Here is a 27,373-nt window from a genome sequence, read left to right on the forward strand (position 1 = left end):
GATAAGCACGCAACATATCATTCCATCACCCATGGAGTAAATGCTGTTTAATTCATTAGGGACTATTTTACATCTATAAAGTACACATAACCATCACACATTTGCCAAACTCAGTTATTTACCTCATACATGCTGTACAACTACCTGATTAATGCAACAACCAATACAAATACCACCTCTCTAATATTAGCATCAACTCCACCACCACTCCCAAAACACCACAACTAAAGCCCAAAGGGCAAATAACAATACCACCACCACCAATATCTTCACAAAATGACCACCAACAATAGCACCAGTATCACCACCAGCATCACCAACACCATCACCAATGTCACCCCCAACAACACCAATACCATCACCACCTATTGTCACCACACCACAAATACTACTACCACACTAGATCACCCGTAACACATCATCAACAACACCACAGAAACATCAATTTCACACCACCAGCAATAAGACATTTCAACAAATAGAACCTCCATTGACACCAGACCACTAAAATAAATACTACCACCAATAACATCAACACCACTGATAGCACCGGGTCACCAATAACACACTACCACCTAAGGCACATCAGCACAAATTTCACACCACCATCAATACCACACCATAGCCAATATGACCAATACTGTGCCACCAATATCATCCCACCAATGTCTCTAATAGCACTACCAATACCATCACTATCACCACCACCATCAATATCACTAGTACAATACCACCAATACTGATTCCAGCATAATCAATGTCACCATTTTCAACACTAGCAATACCATCACCAATACCTTCAGAACCACCTCTTTCCACACAACACCGCCACCACCATTAACATCAGTAGCACACAACCACCAATGCACCCCCATGGAAGGGGCAGGGGCTAGGCACCTGAGTAGGGATGGTATCTCTATAATGCCTCTTGGGTTTTTCTATCGTAACACCATTGTGCCCACTCCCAAAAGGGGATGCCCATGGAATGGGCCGCAGGTGCAGAATCGCTATGATTACAATGTCCCCGTTTACAACAGATTCAAGCCATTTCTTAGTTTAGAGGATATAGATTGACTGGGTTGTCTACTCTCTGTACAGAAGACTTCTCCTACTTTGGTAGACCTAAGTAATGGTGTAGTAGTACAAGACTTAAATCCAAGTGTTGCCTCCCCCTTGCTCGCCCATAGTATGTTTACTATGGGTGTACATCCATCACCCCTGGGTTCCACAGTGGCACTTCCCACTTGTTGTGATTCTGTAGAGACTGGCCATGGTAATGATACAAATCACTTTGTATCTGGGTGTGGCCAGAGTTCTCTATTAAGTAACACTGATTTTCACAACGACAACACGGGCTCAAAAGTGATCTCTTGGAATATAGCTGGTCTTGTGAGCAAAACGGTTTCCAGCGAATGATCCACATTTATTGAATCTCACGACATTGTTTTTATGCAGGAGACCTGGCTGTAGAAAATTTCTTTCACCCGGGATATTTTAATTTTTCTAAAGCTGCTGAACACGGAATACATGGCAGGCCGAAAGGGGGTCTGACTACATGGGTAAGACAGTGCAATGGATTTAAGCTTGAGGAGATTCATATTGACTCCAGGGATATTCTTATCATCAAGCTGCACAAGGGAAGTCTCCCAGGCATGTTACTTATCAATGCCTATTCCAGGGGCATTCAAGGTGGCAAGGCTTCGGATAGGGTTGCCATTTTAGATTCTTTTTTGTCCAACAATCAAGGGAACGACAAGATTCTTATACCTGGAGACTTTAATTGTACATTTGAACCCTTGGAAATTTATGATACATACTTTAGTGCAGAAGAGGATGAATCGTGGTCTATACCCCCACTGGATCTCCCCGTTATTAAAAAATGGTCTAGTGCTGCACTACAATTGAATGTTTTCTGTATGGAACATGGGGTGAGAGCAGCAAATGGGAGTAATAATTCGGACAAAAAGGGATGCCAACCTATACTAGTGGGCAACGTGCTAGTCGTATAGACTTTTTTTTGCTTGGTAAAGAACTCTGGCGTCCCTATTGGATATGGAGGTATCTGTCCGTCCTGAAAGTGATCACAACCCCTTGCTACTTTATTTACGGTATTTGAATTCTATCCATGCAGAGGGTATGGCAGGTAGCCCAGAATACATAGAGGCCCACGTGACTAATGATACACGTTGCCTTAAATGGTTTAAGGTGGCGTGTAAAGTCGAGTGTGTGAATCACATGAACTTGCTGGTATCTAGTGCAGTAGACTGCATTCAAAAAGTTATCACAAGGGTGGTGCTAGGCAGAATCCAGGCCTGGCTGGAGGAATCCGCCATCCTCTCGAACCTTCAGGCAGGGTTCCGGCAATGTACAAGCACCGTAGACCAGGTTATGAGGTTTATTTTGATATACTGGCTCACTGTAACCATAGGGAGGGGCACCATCTTTGCTGCATTTGTGGACCTTAAGTCAGCGTTTGACTTGGTCCAGCGCAACAAGAGTACACTGCAAAAGCTGGGCATGCCTGCGGAACTGTTGGCCTTTGTGGTGAAACTATATACTGACAACTTCACCCAGGTCAGATGGGACACAAGGGGTAATACCACACAAATATTTTCGGTGGAAAGGGGTTGAGACAAGGGTGTGTTCTTGCTCCCACCCTCTTTTCTATATACATAAGCGGGGTGGTACAATATTTCAAGGATTTCCCTACAGATGCTCCAATTTTAGCGGGGACTAGGATCCCGCTACTAATGTTCGCGGACGACACCCTTATCCTCTCCAAAACCAGACAGGGCCTTCAGTGTGCCCTGTCCAGATTTGAGGAGTATTGTCAGGAACATGATCTTGTTGTCAATGTTGACAAGACCAAGTACATAGTCCTGACCACCTCCTCAAGGGCTGCTGGTGTCGTCCGGATGAACGAGGAAATTCTTGAACAAACAGAAACATTCTCTTACCTGGGCGTTCTAATCGATAAGAAGGTTAGTTGGAAGCCGCAGGTCAACTGTCAAGCAGTTAGGCATGCCCAACTTGCGGGAGCATTGTTGAAGGAACACAGACAGCCCCACACAAAACCCATATCATGGGTGCTCCAGCTCTACAAATCCAAAATTGGTGCCTCGATACTCTACAGGGCGGAACTGTGGGGTTATGTGAATGTCGACAGTCTAGTTATGGCTCAGAACAAATTCCTACGTTCTATAATTGGTCTTCCCCAATCGACCCCTCTAGTTCCCCTGTTTTTGGACTTAGGGCGTCATACAATCAGGGATGTGGCACATTACAGGTTGGTTGCCTATTGGAGAAGATTATGGGTAACCCCAGAACTCACCCATTATGCACAAGCTTTGATGGAAGTCAAAGACTTGGACGTAAATAGGAAATTGGGGTGGTTCAAGAGTGTCAAAAATATACTAGCAGATATGGGTATTCACTTGTGGACATCCCCAGCTGTAAGTATATTTCCATCCAAATCCGAGTTCAACACTGGCTATTGGACTATGGTTAATTCGAAATGCGTTCAGGCTTCCCATACGAATTCCCTGCCCAGTCTTTTTCTAGACGTCAAGCAGGAGCCAAAATATGAGGGGTATTGGGATATTATTTCATCAACCCGCGTTAGGAAGCTGTTCCACCAGTTCAGAGTGGGAACGCTCCCCATTAACAATTTGACGCACAAGTGGGGTAATTCACAATCCAGCTACTGCCCTTTTGTGAGGACATGGCAGAAACAGTAGGTCATATTTTCTTTGTCTGTCCTGCATATAGCAAACCAAGAATGCGGTGGCTGAAACCTACCTGTGTTAATATGGGTATTAGGTCCAGCCTTGAGGCTCTCCGTATCCTCAAAACATCACTGGCTGGACCGGTTGTGGTTGCAGTAGCTAAGTATCTAGGTTGGGTATGGGTGCTTCGCTGGAAAGACGAGGCAGAGGCAAAGGTCCACATCTAAATAGGCATCCCTAAGTTTGAAACACCCATTTGTATTATCCCCTTGAGATAGCATGTATTTTCTGTGAATGCAGAGTATTAGATTTACATCTACCGTTAAGGTTTTTTAATCTTTTAATGTGTTTTTACTTATTTTTTAATATCTTTTAAACGTTAAGATAAGGTGCTAGATTAGACACATTGTAACAACTTTCTCAATTATTATGAGTAGTTCCATTGCTCGTTTTTTGTTATATATCATGTATATTTGTTTTAACTTTTGTGATTTTAAACGAATCGAAATAAAGTTATAAATGAAAATGAAATGAAACATCACCATGAATACCACAATTACCAGTATAAATAATACCAACACAACCACCACCTATAACACCACCACCACTGCCATGCAATGACAAAAGCAGTATGCCTGACATTAATGTGCTATCGCGTGGAAATGTATTTAAATATATAAAAATATATATAATGTTGTGTTACCACATTAAATATGTCCCTTTAGGTTTTGGCAAAGCGTGTTATTATTTCTTGCACACTTTAACGACCCTAACTCTTCCTTAGAACAGCAGACCGAAATAAACCATTTTTTCACCTTTCTGATGCTGAATGATACCACATTTTCTGCTTCACACCTAGAAAATCAACTTGACATGTTTAATGCTTAAGATTTCAGGCAGTGACTATGCATCTGTTTCCTGGTACTGCGCAAATATGAATAGCGCACATTAGTATCATTATAATAGGAGAACGTAAAGACCACTATCATGAGAAAAACAGATAAAAAAGACTTGACCAGAGCCATGTATGGACATTCATTAGAATTTGTGAAAGTGAAAAGTGTTAACAATCATTGGTAGCTGTGTTTCTTTCCTGAAAGTCTGCAATTGTCCTCAGATATACGTCTAGATTTCCATGTGAGCTTGAATTACTCATATTACCAAAACAGGATGTTCTACTATAGTCAAGGTTCAAAGAGCTAATGAGGCAGGGTTTACTTTATTATGCTGCAAGAACATGCAATTTATGTGCTATAATGCAGTACATTTTGTGGCAAAGTTACTTAATTATTTTGTCATGTTTGAACATGTTAATACTGTTTGTCTGGGAGAAAGTTTCATCTCAGCTTGGCACCTAAATACAGCAATCAGAACCCGCAAGGGGCGCAGTCACATTTTGCAAAGGGCGTGCCACAGGGCGGCAACATGTGGTGCAGCATTTCTAGAGACTTTGATCTGTTTGAGCTAGAATTTGTTTTGTTTAACTCTGTAAATTGTGCAGCAGATGATGGATTTTGTGGCAAGAGCAGTAAACACATAAATATGCAGAAAACAGCACAGCTGCAGTATCTTATAATTTCAGTGACCTGGACTATAGATAATTCAGTTCTCACGTTCTAAATAATAATAATAGATATGTGCAGAGACACAGAGATTTCCTAAAAAGCCAAAGTTGCCGAAAAATAAGGGTGTCTAGTCTTAAATTAAACTCAGGTCTCTTTCTTCCAACAACCCATACTTTCTTGTCTTTATATCACTCTTCGAGGATTTTTGCTTTCTCCCTTTGTCACTGTTCTTCAATCCTTCTCTTCCTCATTATGTTACCCTTTTCTTCCTTTCTCTTACTTGATTTAGATCAAAGGCAGATAATGACAAATAATTCTGGTCCCAGAGTGCTGCCACCACCTGCAACCATCTCACAATTAAGCACTGCCAACGACCACCTAAAAGAAGAATCCTGAGTGGGACAAGATCACAGTGAAATCACCTCCTACTATAGGTTGATTTCAAACGGAAAACTGCACTGCAAACATTTACAACTTCAGAAAACAGATTAATTTTAAAGCGACACTTAAAGATTTATAGTCAATCAAAATATGCTTTCATTCAGTTAAAAACGGAAATGTCAACGAATGAAGTGACAGTATACAAACTACTAAACAGGACAATCACTAAAACCACATGCTAAATGCAGAGCGATTATACAAAATACAAATACTAATAATAGGGGATATTCAAAGTAATAACATTAAAAGTGAAAATCAAACATATCTACGAGAAATTTAAGGGAACAAATGGTAATTAAAGAACAAGAAAAAAGTGATCAGAAAACCTCAAATCTTTGAAAGACAGTGATAAGCTATCAGAATGAAGCAGGGGTAATTACACGCCAAAAAAGCCTAACAGGTTGAACATTAACATTCCTGAAAATAGTGTGTAAATAAATCTGTGTTAGATAGAAAGTATTACTTTTCTCTTCCTATTCCACAGCACACCTCCCTCTTCCACAGTGCACATCGAAAACCCAAACCACGTCTTATGTAGCTAAGAAGAGAACGTTTACTATTGGAACAACTATGAAGTAAAAGGACAAAAATAAAACAAAGACACTTTTTTTTAAAGGGTGTTGTAATTGTGTTTGTGGAGCGTTCCTTATGACTTATATGATCAATCTGGTAGGATGCAAGAACCACCATTCTGCTATCAGTGCCTCATAACAGGGCTTGCCTAACCCCCAACTATTCTTTCTCAGAAAGAGCACATCAGCATAGCTTAGTGGACAACGCTCATCAGAGCAGGCAGTAGTCAAGGTCATACTTTCCCAGTGCAGCACGAATCTAAAGAAAACTATTGATGCTCCAGATGGTCAAACTAAACATCTAAAACCCCGACATACAAACTACATTTCAATTTCCACTAAATGCCCTGCCCCTATGGGTGTTTGAAACAACATAGATACATAGAAGATTAAAAATGTATCTCATGAATATATAAATTCGTTCAGATGATAATGAATTAAAAAAAGGACAAAAATCTGGAAAATATTTTGAAGAAAACGAAAAAGAAATCTTTTAGAGAAACAAAAAAATATAGATTGAATTGCATTAAAATTCAGCATTGGATAGGAGCTACTGCTATCTTGAAAAGTAAAGAAACAACTGTTAATAAATTATGAATCATAATGCAAACTAGAACTCAAAAAGTCTGGTAATGATCTACTAACACATCCAGCTGAAGCAAGATGGAGTTCCTGATGATGCATAGAAAGGGTCACTACCTCAATGCCCATGTCTGCACATATCCAAAGAAAGCATTTAACCAAGAGGAACAAGTCAATAACGAATGTGTAGCACTTAATAAAATAGAGAGTTGCCTGAATATCTTTATTTTGGGAGTTTTATATAGTGCAAACCCGACCCGAAGATATCAGAGCTTTTTGCATGAGCAGCAGTTATGTTACAGACGAACGCATACATTTTTGGTAGGCTCAGGGAAATTAAGTGATTTGCCCAGAATCACAGGATGTTGAGCGACCCTGCCAAGATTAGAACACGGTTGCCCAGCTTTAAGGTCGATTGCTCTAGCCATTAGGCCACATCGTCTCATATCTAATGTTACGTACATTAAAACAGGAAGAATTACTTGGGTGCAAGTATGAAGCTGTGGAAAAAATCTGCCAGGGAGTGTAGATAGTTATCTCCTGGAAGCTGTGAAGCACAGGAGAGGGACAGAACACCAGTATTCAATAATATTCCTAGTAATGCTGAAACCCAAGCAATACATCAACAAAATGTACATTCAGGAAGGTGAGTCGTGACTGGTGACTAGGTGCTCAAAAGAAAAATTAAACAGAAAACATAACAGTAGTTTCAAACATATAAATTCTTCCTTTAGTGTAGTTGAAACTCTGTGTGGACCGATACATAGACAGAACGTCGACGTTTCGACCCTTCAATGGATGCGCTGACTTGGTGCATCTAAGGCGGGTCTTCCTCAGGACTGCAAAAAGGATGGACAGCATTGTTAAAAGTAGAATTATCAACAAGGATGGCTTGCGCTGTGGGGTGGAGAGTGTCAGCCGACAAACTCCTCTTTCTCTGAGGCGTATTTTCCTCTTTGGGGGCTGTCCATCCTTTTTGCTGTCCTGAGGAAGACCCGATTTAGATGCACTAAGTCAGCGCATCCATTGAAGTGTCGAAACGTCGACGTTCTGTCTATGTATCGGTCAACACAGAGTTTCAACTACACTAAAGGAAGAATTTATCTGTTTGAAACTACTGTAATGCAATGTGCACACTTATGATTGAAATATAGTGTTTATATGTATGATTATGTTATCTGTTTAATTTTTCTGTTGAGCACCCAGTCACCAGTCACGACTCACCTTCCTGCATGTACATTTTGTTGATGTATTGTTTTTCTTGGACAGTCTCTTGAATACTTTGAGAATCAAACCGCTAGCAAGGCCAAATACAAAAGATTTGTCTACAAAGGTTAATTGTAGTCGTTTGTTTGTTCTGTTCTCTTTTGAATTCAGTTTTTTGATATATCACTCACTCGGTACATCCCTAACATTATATATTCGTATAAATTTCAATGTAAATGTGATTCCCAACAGAACCATTGTTTTCATTTAGTTAAACTACCCAGGTTCTGAGGGTTACTGGGTTACCCCGTTACTTTTAATGGAAACCCAAGCAAAATCAACCATATTATAGGAATTTCCAGAAAAACCATTAAGCTCCTTTGGCGCATCATTTGCTTTCCAAAAGATATTTCACAGAAGAGAAAACCGAGAAAGACCTTGTTGAGGAGAAATACAAGGGAAGCAGGAAATGAAACCAAGACAACTGTAAATACCTCACAGTTTTATGAAAACGTAAGTCTTCATAAAAAAAGAGGAAGGGGTTCAGAAGAAAGGAGTATAATCTTTGTGGGGTAAGAAAATAACAGGATACTTGTTGCAAAGCACCTTGATCCTTTTGACTATTTTTAAATTTAGTTGTTGCAGGAGGATTGTGTAGTGTAGTGACATGCCACATTTCTGTAACTCACATGCAGTAGTATCCGACATAAACTTGAAAAAAGAGCCACTTGTACCTTACTTAACATTCACCTCAGTAGTTCAGCCGGAGAATGCAATCTCTGATGTCACTGGTCAAGAGTGGCCAGATATTTTCTGCAATTTTCAGTGCTGGATGTATCTAAGACTTTGTATTTTGAGTCTCCTTTTTGAAAATTATCATATCGTTATGCTTTGAACATGCCTGGTGAACCCCAACTCAGGCCTCCCTGCCCTTTGTTACCTTAATTTACTTTAAGCATAGTCTTTTATGATCTGCACACCAACCCACTGAGGGAAGTGTCTATGAATGGAAGTTGGTGTGGTGTAGTGCAATGCAGAGAAAGGGATAGGATTTTCCACTTCTGCTTCTTAGTGTTTTCTGGAGAAAACAATTGCAGATTACCATGGGGATCTATACCTTTTCACGTAACGCTGGGCATATTATTAGATAGTACAGAAGCATTTCCTTGACAATGAAGTAGAGTCAGATTCCAAAACATTAGTATCACTAGTGGGTGAAGATTTCATTTTAACCTATTTCAAAAGACCACAAATGCCACCAAAGCCTATTTCCAAATGTGGCTAAAGATCAAGTTAATCAGAATTTGTTGGGAGCACATGCTAGTGCCGGGTTCTCCAACCTTTTCTGTAAAAGGAGCTACTTAGGTTCAGGGAAAATCACCAGAGCTACTGATATTAGTGATGTAATAGTGATCACCACATCCAAGATTATCAGCAGTGATCACATTGGTGCATTAGGCAGGGTCGCAAGCAATATAGTAAAAAGCCATTATCGATTTGGAATACCCTTACATGGGTAATATATAAAAGCTATAGCTGCAATCCTCCTGGCACGAAGGTCATAATATGTGTAATAAATCTCTCCAACTCAAATAGTTTTAAATACATATTGAAAAGTCAACCATTTTTCTCCTAACATCAGTTTATGAGTTCTGTAAATACATACATTTTCGTCTCAAATATATATATTTTTTAATTATGGAATGTATACAATAATACAACCAAAAAAAGCTTGGATAATTGTAGGCTGGACTGCATACAGGAGAGCTACTCAGAGGTAGCTCACGAGCTACTCGTTGGAGACACCTGTGCCAGAGGTATAATTTATGGTCAAATGGATTTCTACAAACTAAAGGATTTTGTCATGGTGCACGATTTACATACCCTGACATATTTCAAATGTATAAAGGCGTAGCAATTAAAAAAGACTCGTGCAGGGGAAAAGTTTCATCCTGAATGAAAACCCCCTGCAGCAGTCATAAATATCACCCAAAAATTTTCAGAGAGTGGTCCAGGTTTGTAAGTTTCCCCTATAGTTAATAAGAATAACATACACAATTCTGAGACACCCATGGAAAACGTGTCTGTCATAGAATGTACGTGGTAAAGTTGCTTCAAAAGGTTTACAATTCTTTAATGAAAGAATTATGGGGGCCGAATCCCCGGGGAAAAGAACATGAGGTGGTAATCCTTATTGGGCTCCCAAAAAGGCAAATGCAATTTAAAAGTCTATCTTTCAATGCATTCCTTAACCCTGCGATATTTCAATCTAGCAATAGCTTTTGGAATTCGAGCTTCTACCAAAGAAACCTGCTTCATCTGACTCGAAAAGTTATTTCAGGATTTATGATCATGTCCAATCCCCTCTGTGCAACCTTCCTTGGTTTGACCCTTGTATTTTTGTGGCCCCTCTTCGTCCCTCCTGTCTGTGTTTCGTCTGTCTGTCTGCCCTGTCGATCTCTTGGTGCCGGAATTTCTGAGCCTTTTGTCTGTGCTCCCTTTCGCTTTGTGCTCTTTTATATTTCTGTGCATTTATTTATCCGTTCCCAATCAATTTCTCGACTTTCTTTACCACCATTTACCATCTTCCCTAACCACTTCAAAGTAAGAGCAGAGATTACAGAGAAGTAAACTATGCTTCTGTTTGATGCTTTTATTGAGAGCTACACAAACCAACCAAGATGGAGGTACATACAGTGCTTTAAATACAGGTAGGACCTCCTGTTAACCTTCTGTAGCACCAGAGGGGCTAGTGGGTTACATAATAACAATTTCTCATTTATCAGGATGCTGGCAACAGGCTGGCAAGGGACATTGCAAATAGAAGAGAGACACATAAGCCGAGCATGAAAAGACCACCAGTACCGAACATGAGTAACTCATGTAGGGTACACACCAAGCGGGTATTCACACCACAATCAGGAATGCACGTTCTTTGTTCATTGACTGTCGAAGCACCTTCCACACTGGATGGCAATATTTGGCCCAGCCTCAGAAGTTCCTGCAGGTGGTGGGATACCAGACAGAGGTGTGTATGCACACCGCCGATCCCTCTTTCAAAGAAAGAGCAACAGTGATACACCAATAACAACTGCCATGCACTGAAACATCAATGACAAATGAAAGGACAGTATGGCAAGGGTGATGGATGCCTTTTTTCTTCTGTCACTGCATGAAGTCTTCATCTACACTCTCCCATATACCCACTCAAAACTAAAGCTCTTGGCAGCCAGACATAAAAGCTATATAGCTTTTGTGAGTATAGCAAGTGTATGTGGAAAACCACTTAACTGAAGAATTACACGAGGAAATATAGAGTACATTAGCTTGAACAATGCAGTAGATGATAATCACTTGTAACTGACCTCCTGACCACGTACGAGAGAAGCCACATTGTACCTTGGCAACTTACTCTGAAGGATAATCAAACTACGTGTGCATCAGGAGATGGGTGGAGCACATCAAGTCAGGTGAATAAGGGCTCGAATTTTTCTTAATTCATTGAGCTCTTTGAGTTAGGAAAGGGAGAGTATTCCTTATTTAAAAAATGAAGCCATAGAGGGCATTACATGTAAACCGTTTGAGTGGTTTTCGCATTTTAGGATATAGACAGTGACTATGTAATGAGAAATAAACAAGCTGGCGATAGTCACCTGGTGCCAAAGAATTGCTGAACAAAATCACAATGTACACCAGCAAGCCCAGCTCAACATGCTCTCAAGTGATAATTATCAGCAAAAGTTCTTACAAGTGTCCCTGTGTTTGAATTGTTATTGTTATTGTGATTTCGTAAGGCACACAGCTACCTGAGGGTTTCCCGGCGCCTCCCGAAAAGAGCCAAGAGCAGAGGAAGAAATCTATATGTTAAATAGCCAAGTTTTTAAACCCCTCCGACAATTCTCATAAGAAAGTTCATTCCCGGAGACCTATAGGAAGGGAGTTCCATAAAGAGGGACTCAAGCACGAGAAAGAGCGACCGCCCATACGTGCTAATCTCGTCCTAGGAACAGTAAACTTGGCCTGAGTGGCAGATACCCTGAAACGATTGTTAGACACTATGTTTAGTATAGGGCAGAAGTGCCCCTGAAACTAAAAAATAAAGGGTTCCTGTGCAAGACTGGAAGGTGTTTTACCTGGGTGGGGTGCTTCAGAGTGTGTATAGGCAAAGCTAGGTAAAGGTTGTTAGGAATACGTGCAAGAGAACTGCACACTAACTTGTCTACTTGAACGAAAATAATACATTTCCAGCTTTTTTCATGCAAAAAAAGCATGCCCCAAAATGGATTGCATTAAAGTGTGCTGGATTGTACTTTTGACTTCGGTTTTGCTGTGGTCTTCTCTGATAGATTTTCCTGTTCAGCTAGGTAATGACTTTAAACTTTCTGAGGTAATGACTTTCCTAACTGAACAGATGGTATTTTATGTGCAGTGCCCCGACTTTAGGGGCGTTGGAAACAGGGACTGATCTCCTAGAAGAAACATAAATAAGCAATAGGTAGGTACAAGACATAGGGCAAGGCACCACTGGTTATGAGGAGTGCCTTGTGTTTCAGCTCATCAAGTAATCTCCCTGAATTTGTGACATAAGCATACACCGAGGCCCATATTAATGGGAAAGTAACATAACGCAGCTCAGCAAGTCAGCTTACTGCACTGGTTACAGGAAAAGGGCAGGGACATTCCTGCTGCTGACCCTGTGTTGGCAGCGTTTTGGATGTCTAGCACCCACGCAGACAGTCTTGCACATAGTGCAAGGGTGCCTTTGTTGCATGCACGATTACTTTGCACAGGAAGGGGCACCTTGCTGCACAAAACAATCCCCCGAGGCATTTTCCTCTATTTGTGCGGCAGAATGCCACAGAAATAGAAAGAGGACGCAATGAGGAGAAATAAAGACATTTCTTCTCGTTGTGCTTCACCTGAGAAGCTGTAGTCTTTTTGGTGCACTCCCAGGTCTACCAACTTTGGTAAATCTGAGAATGCATCAAAAACCATGGGAGTTGCTTGGGAACACCCACCCAACATCTAAAGAACGCCTTCCCGGGGCAGAATAACGCAACTCAATGATTTGCCTTTCATTGCGTAACTCTAGATTTATAAAGCCAATCAGGGCTAGACAAAGTGGCCTTGCGTGGCTTCATAAATCTCATTGTTGAGATGCGTCGCTCACGCACTATGTTGCGTGGTGCAAGTGCAACGCAACTGGCCATAAAAATATTACACAACCATGGAGAAGAACCAGATCTAACAGTGGTGTCAGAAATGTCTTAATGCTTTAGTGGCAAGTCTGGATTAACGCATTTGGTATGGGTTTACCAGAAAGTACAGAATTTTTGATATGAAGAACTAGCACCTATCGTTTTTGTAGCGTTTGGCAATATTGCCATCCCCTGCTACCTCTCCATTGGGTGTTCTCCTTCCCTGGGTTTCTAAGATTCAACAGTATTTTATTTTAATATGACATTGATTGTCTTTAGTTGGATGATTGATAGGTGACTATGATAATCCCAAAATAACTGATTTAAAGATGTGTGATGGTGAAAAAATGCGCCCAAAGAAATCTGAAATTAATTTCACATGATTCCATTTCTATGACCAATCTTTCTGATTATTAAGAGCCCCCCCCCCCACTCCAATACACAGGCCAATATATTGAGAGGCTGTGGGGTAATAATTGAACAGAGGCCACGGTGCTATATTTTTGTACATATTGTATAATGCTGAGGACGTATCTTCACAACATGATATGACACTGTATTGATGCACTCTGTTTCTTTGTTTTATGTTGACAATAACACAGAAAAGTATCAAAACAGCTCCACTCTTACCTGTGCCTGTGGCACATCCTTAAGGGCTGAGCTGGTTTCCTCTGGAGCTGGATGCATTGTTACATCAATGCCCTCTTCTGGCTCCTCTTTCTGCAGTGGTTTGAGGAGCTCGGTGATTGAGATCTGCATGCTCTGCAGCACATCATCTTTCCTCTTGCTGAGTTTGGTTATTTGGTCTCTCAGGTCATCACTCTTTCCCTATGGGATACAACACATAATTGATTTCCCTTCATACCGTGTCTGCCTAAAACAACAAATTTGTTTCAATAGGAGTACTATATAATTGTAGTTTTGTCATTGTATAAACGTTTGTAAGCCATACTACCTTAAACCATATTTTTGGAAACTCCAGGGGGATATTATTAAATAAAAAGGTATATTTTGGGAGAATCGAAATTTTTATTAAATTGGATTTGCCCAAAAAGGGGAGAGATAGAGCCCCCTGAGATTGTAAGTGGGAACTTACTTCTTTTGTAACTTTTTCAAAATAGACTTGTGCAATTTTGTCGATGTTGTGGACTATTTGGATTCACAAGTATCTTATCTCCTTCTTTTCATAAATGCTCTCGAAATCCATATTCCACTTCATTAGCTCTGTTTTTTGTTGGTTTAAAAGATACCCTGAGACCTTCCCAAAATTCTCTATTTCCATCCATATTTCTGGGTAGGATCCTTCTAAATTTCCTGTAAACACAACTAGGTCGCCTGCGTAAAGGCCTATTTTTTTATCCCATCCGTTATGTTTAAAGGGGGTGATTTTCTATGATGTTCTTAATTTTTAGGCTAGAGGCTCGATGTACATATTAAAAAGTATCGGGGAGAGGGGACATCCTTGTCTGGTCCCTCTTTTAATCTGTAATGCTCTTGTTAAATTTCCATTAACCAGGATTTTAGCTGAGGGTTTTTTGTAAATGGCTCTAATTGCTGCTGTGCAATTTTCACCCAGATTAAAAAACTGTATTACTTTAAATAAGAAGGTCCAATTAACGCGATCGAAAGCCTTAGCGACATCAAAAGTCATTATCGCCAATGGAGACTTAAACATCTGTGCCAAATCTATGGCACCAATGAGATCAAAGGTTAAAATCACTTAACTGCCTCCCCTTCATGAATCCTTTTTGATCCAAGTGGATAAGTGAGCCTGTTATTTTGTCCAATGTTCTGGTTATAATCTGCGTACATATTTTATGATCACAGTTTAAAAGCAAGATTGGACGATAAGACTCACAGTCACGTGGATTTTTATTAAGTTTCAAAAGGATTGTGATAGTTTCTTCTTCCCAAGAAGCTGGGGGGTTATTTCCCTCTATGAAAGAGGAGCTGAATAGTTGTAAAAGAACAGGTGTTAATTCATCTTTTAAAATGTTATAGATCTCATTTGGGATAGAGTCTGGTCCAGCGGCTTTCCCCTTTTTTAATGAGTTAATTACTAGGACTATTTCTTCTAATAATAAAGGGCCATTTAAATAATCTCTATCGTCTTGTTGGAGAGTGGGAAGATCTATCTCTGATAAGAATTCTTCAATGTAAACCTCATCAATTATCTCATCTTCTGTATAGAGTTTTTTAAAGAACTGGACAAAGGCTTCCTCAATTTCATCATCTTCAGTAACTATACTGCCGTTGTTCGAGGAACGTATCTCTTTTATCCAATTTCTCGCCTGGTCCGTCGTTATTTTCCAGGCGAGGACTTTGCTACACCCTTCCCCATACTCATGATGTGCGAGTTTGCTGGCGTCCCATTTTTTTTAAATTATAGATTCTAGAAAGTCCGCTAGTTTATGTTTAGCAGATGTCAAGTCATTTAAAATGACTGCGTTATCCTTATCCTTCTCGAGACTTTCATTCAATCTCTGTATCTCGTTTTCAAGCTTTTTGGTCTCCTCTTTTACTTTCTTTGCTTGTACACAAGATATACTGGTCAACGCTCCCCTCAGGAATGTTTTATATGTATCCCACACCACTTGAATTGAGGCAGAATTTAAATTAATATCGAAAAACTCTTTTGTTTCTATTTTAAGTTTTTCAATTATGTTTTGCCCCAATAACAGTGTTCGATTAATAGTATATCTTCTAGTGGGTGGTAACTTACATACAGCTACCTTAAGGATAACAGCGGAGTGATCTGACATATGTTCAGGGGCATGACTTTCTTGGTTAGTGTTTCGTCTGGTTCTTGCCCCGACCAAAAAGAAATCAATCCTCGACCTATGCCCGCATTTTTTATTGTGAAAAGTGAATTTCCCTCCTTTAGTTTTAGCTTTAGTGGCCTTATCACTCCAAATATCTATTAAACCTATATCCAGCATTAGTTGCCTCAAGGTCCTTTTCATTTTTTGCGTATTAGACACAGCTCTAGGAGAGGTCAGGTCCCTGCTCGGGTTTAAGGCCAGATTGAAGTCACCTCCTAAGATTGTATAATTGTCAGCTTCTATTAAGTGGGGTAGTAATGCAGAAAGGGTCATCTATATTGGGACCGTAATAGCTTGCTAAAGTGATTCCAACTCCACTGATCTTTATTTAAGCAACTGCCCACCTTCCCGCCGAATCCACTATACCTTCACTCAATACCGCTGAAGCCGTTTTCTTAACTAAAATAGCCACTCCTTTTGTTATACAGGATTGATTTGTGCAGATACAGCTGTTCTCACGGTTTATATGGGGAAATAAGTGCCCAAGTATTGCTCATAAAAACTCAGAAAGAAAAAGGAATATGGAGGGATTGCAAGTCCCGATTTATATTTGCACATGTGTGCATTCCAGTTAAAAAACTTTCGACAACTGATGCTGGAAGACTGTATGTTCTCACCTCTTTTTAAAGCTCTTACTCTGGACTTTTCTAAACAAGCCGGGCGCTTTCTTTTAAAATTTGGTGATCCTAAATTTAAAAAAAAGTAAAATTGAAGATTCTGACAGCATCAGTAAAACTTTGGTCACAAGTGGATCGCCATCTAAAAATTCCATATAATAATGACATTACTCCGATTTGGGACTCGCCTGGGACACCATTATGCTTGACAGATGCCATGGCGATACCTTTGAGAAAATGTGGAATAAATACTTGGGCGCAATTGGTTTTCGAGGCAGATCTCATTTCTTGGTCACACCTATTAGCTATAACTGAAAATATGATCTCAAAGTTCAAATACTATCAGTTGTTAAGTTGGACAAAAGCATCGGAAAGAGATCTGAAAGGGAACTCGAACCTAGCATTGAAGATCCACTCTCGTGCCATCAAGGAAAAAGAGGTGTCAGATTGGTACTGGCTACTAACACAAAATGGAGAAGAGGAGTGGGCCTCATTTCTAGAGACATGGAGGAAGGACCTGCCAGATGAAGAGCTTGAAAGTACTGGGCAAGTGTCTATGTCACTTCTTTGGTCTTGTATAAATGCTGCACCATTAAAAAAGAATCACCTTTTCACAGCCCATAAGGCCTACTGGACTCCCCAGAAAATCTCGAAGATGAGAAATCAGGAGATCAAGAAATGTCCCAAATGCGGAGAAGATAGAGCTAACGAGGTCCACATGTTTTGGAGCTGCCCGGTAATATCCGTATTCTGGAACCAAGTGGGTAAGACCATATCAGATATTATGGGGCTAGAAATAAAACTAACAACATTATCTGTAATTTTTGGGGTACCTCCAAACGAAGTGGACGAAAGAAAATTAACAAAAAGTCATAAAGCTCTTTTTTTTACCTTGATACTCCTAGCTCGTAGGGAACTCTGTATTAAATGGATACTACCCTGTCCCCCTACGGAAAATGAATGGATTTATTCCATTCAGAGGGTAGTACGTTTGGATCAAGCAGGTTCTTTCATGAAAAAGACTAAACACTGGGAAATCTGGGATAATTGGATAAAAAAATAAAATAAAAAATTATATGGGTTTTAAATTTCTTTGTTTATGGTCTTTGTCTTCGAAGTAGATACACATGTTTCTGGGTCCAATGATTAATAATATGCTTTAGCCAAAGTCCAGGGGACTGGTCTAATTAGGCCTCTCACGGGAAAGTGGGATGATATTGGCCGCCTGATCTTCAGGACAGAGTTTGAACCTTATACAAGGAGTCGAAGGTGCGGCGCTGGAGATACATAGTATCCTTTCTCCTCTGTGGGGGTGAAACCAGACCAGTAATTTAAAATCTATCCTTCAGACACTTGAAGGGGTCAAAGAAACTCTCTCTCTTGATTTTTGGAGCATATTATCTTTAAATGAGGACTTTAAAAAATAAACGCCATACTACCTTACATCTTGGAATTTACAAATGATTTTCCAAAATTAGTTAGACATAACACTTGGCAAATAACTCATTTATTAAAGAAGAAATTGATTATTCGGATCAAATGCACAATGCCACAAAGCACAAGAAAAATGTACTATACAAATCATGTCAGACCACAAAGATATCTGTATTCATTTAATTTGAGTTTCAAGTAAATGCAGAACGAGAATGAAAAGTGCAAGTTTTACTTTTGAATGTAAAACTACCAAAGCGGTCTCCATACCTTCCATCTATTTTGATTACACACCGAGAAAATGTTGTTTCTGTCAATACCAATGTTAGTTTGTGTTAAAGGCATACCACTATTAACACAATTTATTTCTGTAAGTTATATTAAAGCACAAAATACACAAAATGAAAGAAGAGCATATTTATTTGCAGCATTTTGCAAACTTCCACATGTGCCACTGCTGGGCAAAGTACTAGTCTTTCAAAGAGTACAACTATACATTATAGGAATTCCAAAATTAGTAAAACGTATCCTTTGGAAATCTCATGGTATTCCATTTATTATGAGTGGTGAAGTTCACCAAGACTGCCTGATCACAGTCTCAAAGGATATATCTTGATGGAGCACTCTTGAAGAATATTTAATAATTAACAAAGGTAAAATGAGACAAAAGTCTAACTTTACGACTTTCAGTATTCACAAAAGGCATTTACTACTTGTAAATGCCCTTTGTGAGTACCAAAAGTCGTACAGCTTCACCTTTGGTATTCACAAAGGGCATTTACAAGTAGTAAATGCCCTTTGTGAATACCCAAACTCGTAAAGTTAGACTTTCGTCTCATTTTACCTTTGTGAATCGGCCCCCATACCTCTACTATATTGCCCATAATAAGAAATGAGCTAAAAATAAAAATAAAATGTTAAAGTTTCTTAATGGTTATATCTGCCACATATTTCCGAAAGAAAAACAATGTTTCTTCATAATTCGAAATTGACTTGTTACTTCTGATGGCTTTGGTTTCAGAGGAAATAAGGACACTGCTATCCACCCTGTGGAAGAGTAAACTGTGAACTTCCCTCAACTTTGGCTTTACAGCTCATAAAGACAGAGCTCTTGAGTTAAGATGATTCTCTAATGGCTTCCTCTCCATCAGCAAGGACGTGAACGGCAGTCCTGTAAATTTAAGCAGCAGACATTTTGTGTGGAGGCCAACCTTGGTATCAACCATCCACTTTAGCTTTAATAACGATGTGTTAGTTATAGAATACCTATGATGTACTTCCTATATAGGCAAACTAAGTTGAGTAGCCTTCACATATGTAATCGGGCGGCAAACATTCAGACTTGCAACAATTCAGTATCCATTTGACAGTGGGCCCTCTCACCTTATGCTAAGAACCTGTGTTTGTAATTAATGACTATTTATTGATTATTTAATGCAGATTATCCCCCCAAAAATATTAATGAGATAATGATAGAATAGCAACATGCTAAAGCTTATATTTTGGTGCCCTATGACTTTGGAAACTATTACTTGAAATGTCTGATGCAATCACACTATGCAAAATATGTCGCTGGTTAAGGACATGAATCTATAATACAGACAATGCACAACCAACCCGTGCAATGAGAAAGGGAGAGGCAATGAGAGACAGAATTGGACTATCTGCGTTTGCACTTTCCCAACTGAATATTAATATCACATCAAGGAAACATGTCCCATATAAAGTTAAATGGAAATCCTCTATACACACCAACAGTGGACCTCTATACAGCACCTAACAGCCGTTGTGTGATATTACTGCAGAGCAATGTAAAGATCAAAATAAAGATGGATTGGTGCACCCAAAGAGAAAGTAAAATGATTCTTCGAGTATGGTGTTAGGTAATTCTTCTTTTATTTAATTCCACTTTTAAAATCTATACTGTACAGCAACCAAAACATATAGCTAACGCGTTTCATTCAATATATATTAAACTCATCAGGGCTTGTTGATCTTGTTCTGTATTGATTTTCACTACTTGAACTGGTATCAGTGATGTGTAATAGGCCATACGTGGCTTTCCATCCTTCAATTATTCATAATATTTTATGCCCAGTCGTGCAGGATCCAAGAGTAGAATCCACTGAAAAGAAAACGACACCCGGATCCATGGCGGGGCACGAACGGAGCGCTACGATACGGATCTGGGTATCAAACCCTGATGAAGTTCAATCTATATTGAACAAAACGTGTTTTGATTGATGGATCGTGTAGATTTTAAAAGTGCAATTAAATAAAATAATTTTTCTATTGACATACTTGAAGATTCACTGACTTTTTCTGTGGGTGCACCATTCCTTCTTTACTTTAAATAGAAATCCTCTGTATCTTTGATGCGTAATGGTACGCCTTTTCTTCAGGATACTTTTGTGTCCCTACTGTCAAATTAGAGGACCTTGGGAAAATCAAAAAAAATATACGGGATGTACTCACACACTCCCCTGAGTGTCATGCTTCATCATGTGTCACATCGCGCTCGCAAAAGAATTCCCTAATAGCGTGCGGGCCCTTGGGTGTGTCAAGGATACCTGCAGGGAGAAAGAGGTAAGGGATCCAGATGAGGATTCAAAATCCAGCTCACCTCCCCTACGGATATTCCAATTTATTAGGTGAGTGGTGAGGGGAGGGTTAAAATGAGAATACTGGCTGTCAAAGATACTATTATGAGTCTTACATCCACTTAGGTTGACATATTTCAGCGCTCTTTGTGGCCCAGAGAGGACTCCTACTTTCCCTAAGATGAATCCCTGTCTGTGTACATACACCTCCAGCACTCATACATACAGTACCAGTGTAAATTCCCTGATGGGAGTGAAGATTCACTTATCATTTAGTATTCATGAGGTCCCTTACTATGAGATATTGAAAGAATATGCAGAAGTCAACAAGGGGAGCCTTGTATTCACATATTTGTCAAAGGTCTCACCCTGTATTTGCACCTATTACGCGTTTGTACTCCTCTTGGTGATACAGACACCAGAAATCTGTTTGCTTCTCTCCAGTGTTTATAGTTCACATTCACTTTCAGTCCGGTTAATCTTTGTTTCTTTATTGTCTGAGTTGTCTGTTGTGTGTTTTTGTGACAGCATCTTTCTTCTTCCTACATACAGATTCAAACCAATGTTGTTTGTCTGTGTTGTTCAGTGCTTACAATATCCTCAATACACATTATCTCCATATTCACCTTTCCATTGTTTTGAATAATCTAGTGCCTTTCTGTCAGGGATTGTCTGTTGTAACATTCTTGCTACCTCTTTCTCACTAAAGTTCTTTTATCAGCTTGCATTCACGCAAATGTATGCATGCAGTTTGTGCGCATGATATGTATGTATGAGCGAATAAGACATAACCGAGCGGCAAAGGTTAAACCTAAGAACTAATGGCCATTCAGTTTGTTCCAACAAATAATTAAGCTGTGATTGTAATCAATCATCTAGGAATATCAGCCCACACAACCCAGACAAAACAAGGTACCTGTGCAGAGCCAGCAAGGGGAGAAGCCATTTCACGTTCTGGTTGGTGAATTGAACCTACGGACGTTTCGACAGCAACATTCTTTGAGGCCTGCTTCAACTTTTCAATTTCCTGATCAAGGTCAGATATTTCTTTTACTAGTGGCTGAAATGAGAACATATCACTAATCACCAAGTTTGTAACTTTAACAACAGAAGGAAAACAGAAAAGCAGATGAAAACTGACAGAGTAAGTTGTGACCGAGCTCTCTGCTTTCGTTTGCTAACTATTGTTTGAGCTGTGTGTATGAAGCACCTCCAGGATCCATAGATATACCCATGCAATACTATGTGAGGACCACATGTTACATAAAGGATAGTATCATGCATACTAAAATATTTATATGCTTTATAGTATATTAGAACATTGGAATGTTGGTAGCTCCATTGAAAACAATGGAGTGTTCCGGGCTTATAATGGCTGGCATAACTCCGGAGCTCCAACATTCCAATCTTTCTTTGTTCATAGCTCTGGCTGAGAGCAAAGGCTTCAGGGAGCCTGAAGGGATTTCAACCCCTCTCGCTACCTGAATGCTTTGTTTTATTTGTTAGAACATTCTGCCCTCTAGTGGCAGAATGTCCTAATAGCCTTGTAGCCCTTTGTAGCAGGGCTATACCGGCTATTAAAGTTCCACTGCCTTGTTAAAGTCCCTCGCCTTCGGCGAGGGCCTTTAAAGCTGCAGCGGGCCTTTAATAGCCGATATAGCCCGTTACGGCGGGCTATAATGCAATATTAATGCCTTACAAATAGGAAATACCATAGCCTCCTTTTTAGTGACCGCAGATAATAGCACAGAAAAAACACCAGGGGCCGTATCATACAAAGTGCCCCGTGTGAACCACAGGCATTTTCAGTAGCTTTGCACACCCCCAAAGCACTTTGGTATTACAGAAGGGGCTGCAGACACTTGTGCGGCCCTTCTATAATAAAGATAGTGCTGGCACACATATAACGCCAGCACTATCACCAGAGGGTGTTCCCTGATTTGCATGGGGACATCTCTTTGCTTTTGCGCCGTGCCGTATTACAGATGCACGCGCAGAGGCAACGAAGCTGTCAGGAGGCGCACTGACAGTGCGCCACCTAAAAAGTGGTACACTGTCAGTGCATCCCCTTATAGCAACCCTATGAAGGGGGCGAAATGAGTCCTATGGACCCCCTAGACATCCCTTGCAGGCATCCGCCTGCAAAAGATCTCTCACCCCTCTTCAAAAGTGCAGGCGGGTTGCCACCTGCACAATGAAATATGGAACAGCTGCTTCAAAGCTGCTCCAAATTTCACTTGAATGTACTGCCCTCAGGGCAGCACAACTTCGCGGGTGCGATTGTTTGCGCAAGGCGTAATTTTTGAAAGGTGCGCTAGGCATAAACAAGGAAAACATGCCGCAATGTGTAATACGGCCCAGGTTTGATAATCGTCAATTGTCATTAACACTGAAAGCATGACTATATTTCACAAGTTGGATCAGAGTCCACTTCCTCATTTCAGTCATGACAAATTGAGGTAGTGGCTAGAAGGTGCATGAATGGATTCAGGGTAATTGAAGCGTTCCCCCTTTTGCCGGTCATGATGTCACTTCATGACTAAAACAAGGAAGAAAGGCCAGAGTAATGGGATTACTGTTCAGTAGCTGAAACCTACCTTTAGTAGTTTGTTTTTCTGATCGGTCACTTTTTCTAACTCTTCGATGACTTTGAATAATTTAGTGGTGCGTTTGTATACAGATAGAGGCTGCACACCTGCCTCAGGCAGAACCAAAATGTGCTTGCAGCTTTCGATCTCTGCAATTGTATGTTTCATTGCCTTGAGGTGGTCAAGGATCACCTGAAAGAAAAAAGAGAAATTGCACTGAGAGCTGCTTGCTCTGATTTGAACTCCAATCACCACGCATTCATGACACTTTATTTCAAACCTTGAGAGATCCATTTTATAAAAAAATACTTATGACAAACAACGATACTGGTGTACGTTTTGTACATATATTTCTGTTAAAAATGCATTTAGGTCTCCAATATCTTATGTATATTTAATGGTGCAGGTGAGGTCACTCCAAAGTATAAGGGTCGGAAAGCCTCTGACCGCTGGTTATAGGCTTTCCGACTGACATCATAGGTTTGAACTCCAACAGCCATACTCAATGATGGCGGTCAGAGTCCAAACCAGCTGAGGAATTCAACTTGGTTCCGACAGGCTTAAGGAATCCATCCGCCAGTCGGAAGAGTCTCATAATTCTGTTTTCTCCATCGGGATTATAATGGCACTTTCTGACAGCAGTTCCATGCCGGCCTATCGGAAAGTGTCTTTGAGGGCCCCTTACAGGGCCCCAATCCCTCCACTGTGTCCATTTGTGGCCCCCTGAAAATCCCTACACCATGTGTCATGTTGCCTGCCACACGGTGTAGGGTTTTACACAAACACTCATAGAGAAATGGGATTTTGTACCCTCACCATTTTGGTCGCATTGTAATGATGTGTGTAGAACTACTGACCAATGGTCTGTCGGTTCTCACACAGAAACGGTGTCGGTCAGAGGCAACTCCGACCAAAATCGAAATCAGCCCCCAAGTCTTTTGTTTCATTACTGCAGTACAAAATGTGCAGATGAATTAACAGCATTTTGTGTTGCAGTCGTATTTTAATGTGGCGGGAGGGATAATGCAAAAGTAGCCCTCTACCTTTGTGAACATTTTGAAATTCCCTTTTAAAAGTACTAGAATCTTAAAATCTTAAATCTAGAATCATGACTGCCTTGCATATTTAAAGCTCTTGGATTCTAACGCTTATTTACTTATTTCTACAGCACATGAATACCAAGTACCGTACTGGTGCCAAAGACACCTGAACATTACATGAAACCCAATTATTTAATGAGTACATACCCAGGTTTTTATTTCTTTTTGTAAAATATACAAATCAGATTTACCATGAAAATATTTTGTTGATGCACCACAGATTGAGTAAGGCTGCTGTATTAATGACTGAGCCAACATATTCAAGCTCTATGAACAAGTAACTACACCTTTTATAGAAAGCTTTCTCAATCTATTTTCAGGTTCTTTACCAGTTGAATCACTTCCAGGTACCAGATTGTGTCTGGAAGAGTTTAAATGGCTCTCTTGCAACTGCAGATGGAGTTCGACTCAATTGCAGGAATCGCTATGAATCGAGCCTATAAGCATAACACTGGAACACCACTATCTGCTTCTTTTCCATTTCTTTTACCTTAAAGAGACAGCAATTAAGCCAACAACATTGACATTTCATGCTATGCATCAGAGCTAGAGTGATACTTTATTTTCGCTGAACCATTTCTAGGTCAGCGAACTAAACTGGATCAGTGAGGAATCTTCAGGTGGACAGAGTATCCACCAGGAGGATTGTTATCAAGTTAGGTAACTTGGTCTTTTGATGGATACTTCTAAATGCAGGTTCCTCACTTCTTAAATGCATACCAGAACAGTGCTGCCTGGTAACAGGATTGTGGAGATGGTCAAACCGAGAATGACTGAAGAATAGCTCTGACAAAGTGACCATCGCTACGGACTGTGGAGTCTGGTTAAGTTGTGGATTGAAGCCAAAGTTGCAACCAGACAGATGTCTAGAATAGGATTACCTGGACAATGCTGAAGAAGCAGCCATTGCCTTGGTCTAATTGGCCCTAATGAACTCTGAGAGGTTACGTTTTGGTGAGAGCATAGCAGATCTTAATGTACAACACAATATGCTTGGAACTGATACTTTTCTGAATGTCCCTGCCCTTTTTCATACCGACATATGCAATAAACAGTTGATCATCAACACAGAATCCCTGGATCATATCCATGTAGAAGCTCAAATTCCTGTGAAGATCCAGATGGGTGAACCTTTCCTCTTCATTGGAGGGGTGAAAAGGTGAATAAAAACCAAGCAGCATGGCAGTCTTGTCTATGTGGTATGAAGTCACCAGTTTTAGAATGATTTTAGCTTTTTTCCTTCAAACCAACTTGTCTGCAAAGAAAAGTGTGAATGGAGAGCCAGCCCTCGATACTTTCAGCTCTCAAATGCATATTATTGTCAACAGCTGCAATGCACAGCTATTCATGGCCTTGATGAGAGAAAATGTCAAGATGGTGCACACCAAATTAAGGTCCTACTAATGTGTATAAAGGGAAATATGTATGTGGACCTCTAAGGGAACTTCATAACTATAAGACATTTATAAATGAGGGTTGATCAGGTAAACAAAGGCTGAACAGGATGAGAGATAACCTTTAACTGTGATCACTGCCAAGACTTTCAGGGCTAAGGAAAGTTAAAAAACAACACATTGAAAAGATGTGTCTTAAGGGGCTGACGCCCTCCCTGGTGCACCATGAAATAAAATTAAATAACCAATCAGGATACACTGATTTCACGGAAGGAGGCTTCACTGAAAAAATTACATTCACGATCTTCACTGCACAGTTGAATGCACGCAAATTACCTTGCTCAATCTCCATACATGAAGGTGGGGCTATGCATGTTGGGGTACAAGACCTGTTTATCCGACTACACAGAGGAGGTCAGCCCAGAGTGAAAAAATTGTGCACCAGGATAAATGCATCGTTGGCATGCAGGAGGCAAGATGGCGTCCGAGTCGGACGCATAAGTTTGTGGCTCCTGCCGGACCCCACAGAGTGGACTTTTCAATTGTGAGAAGCGGAGAGGAAAAGTGAAAAGTGAAAATTAAACGGCGGTGGATAACGTTAAGGAAACGGGACCCCCGACAAACTATTTTGAAATTCTTTCATGACCTGGCAGGTGACGACTTGGCTTTGGGTTTGGCGGCGGTATCCGTCTAGGATACGCTATACGCCGCTTTGGCAGTTGTTGGCTGACCGGCTAACACAGCTCACCTGGTGGAAGACCTGCCCTCGCTCGAAGAAGCAAGGCAGAGCTGAGGAGAGCAGCGTGGAGAACGGAGTGGAGAACAGCGAGCGGAGTGCAAACGCTGCTCCGGACACATCGCGAAAAGGCATGCTGCTGAAGGGAAGGAGAGCGCGAGGCCAGGGAGCCGGTACAGAGACGAATGACAGAGCTGAGGCTGCGTCGAGTAAAGGACCAGCGGTATCTGTTGGAGAGTCGACCCCCCCTCCTCCCACAGTGAGTACAGACGGTATATTGTTAGAGAGTTCAGTGGAGAACTCAACAGGGAGAGAGGGGGAGGCTGTTGTTCGTAGAAAAATTCCTGGCATGTTCACCTCCTTGAAAAACAAAGAAGTGGAAAAATCGACTTTAAAGAAAAGGCAACCGCCGGCTGAAGCGGTAGAGGTGCAGGGAGCCGCTAATGACCAAGGGAGTGCTCTTGAGAATCTGCAAACACCCAGTCTAACCTCCGGCTCTGAAAAAACCACAATGGATAAAGAGAAAGATAAGGAGAGAGCACTGAATAAAAGCGCTAATGGGGGCGCTCTCAGTGTTTTAGAAGGTTTGACTACACAAACGGTCACAGATTCCTCCGATGTGAATTCCCTCTCTGCATCTTTTCAGAAGCAGAATGAAAAAGCGGCAAATTCAGATATAGGTGTTCCATCTGCAGGGGACACTGACTCAGCGGCCTTTTTTTCATTGTCAGATCACTCTATGTCCTCTTCGGAAAGCTTGGTAGAGCTATATGCCACACGGATGAGTATGGAAGAT

The 27,373-nt window shown here is 40.6% G+C and overlaps 1 protein-coding gene across 1 annotated transcript in view; it reads right to left on the reverse strand.

Moving 5' to 3' along the window:
• The window catches only part of SYNE2 (spectrin repeat containing nuclear envelope protein 2), a 1,750,628-nt gene that overhangs the window by 619,028 nt on the left and 1,104,227 nt on the right, over nt 1-27,373 (reverse strand). Inside the window, exons 100-102 of the mRNA XM_086937933.1 lie at nt 23,357-23,539; nt 21,676-21,819; nt 13,920-14,117 (exon numbers count right to left, since the gene is read on the reverse strand). Coding sequence (XP_086794059.1) covers nt 13,920-14,117; nt 21,676-21,819; nt 23,357-23,539 — 525 coding nt within the window. The remainder of the gene's footprint in view (nt 1-13,919; nt 14,118-21,675; nt 21,820-23,356; nt 23,540-27,373) is intronic.

This window comes from Lissotriton vulgaris, chromosome 9 (assembly GCF_964263255.1).
Source record: "Lissotriton vulgaris chromosome 9, aLisVul1.2, whole genome shotgun sequence".
Lineage (NCBI taxonomy): Eukaryota > Metazoa > Chordata > Amphibia > Caudata > Salamandridae > Lissotriton > Lissotriton vulgaris.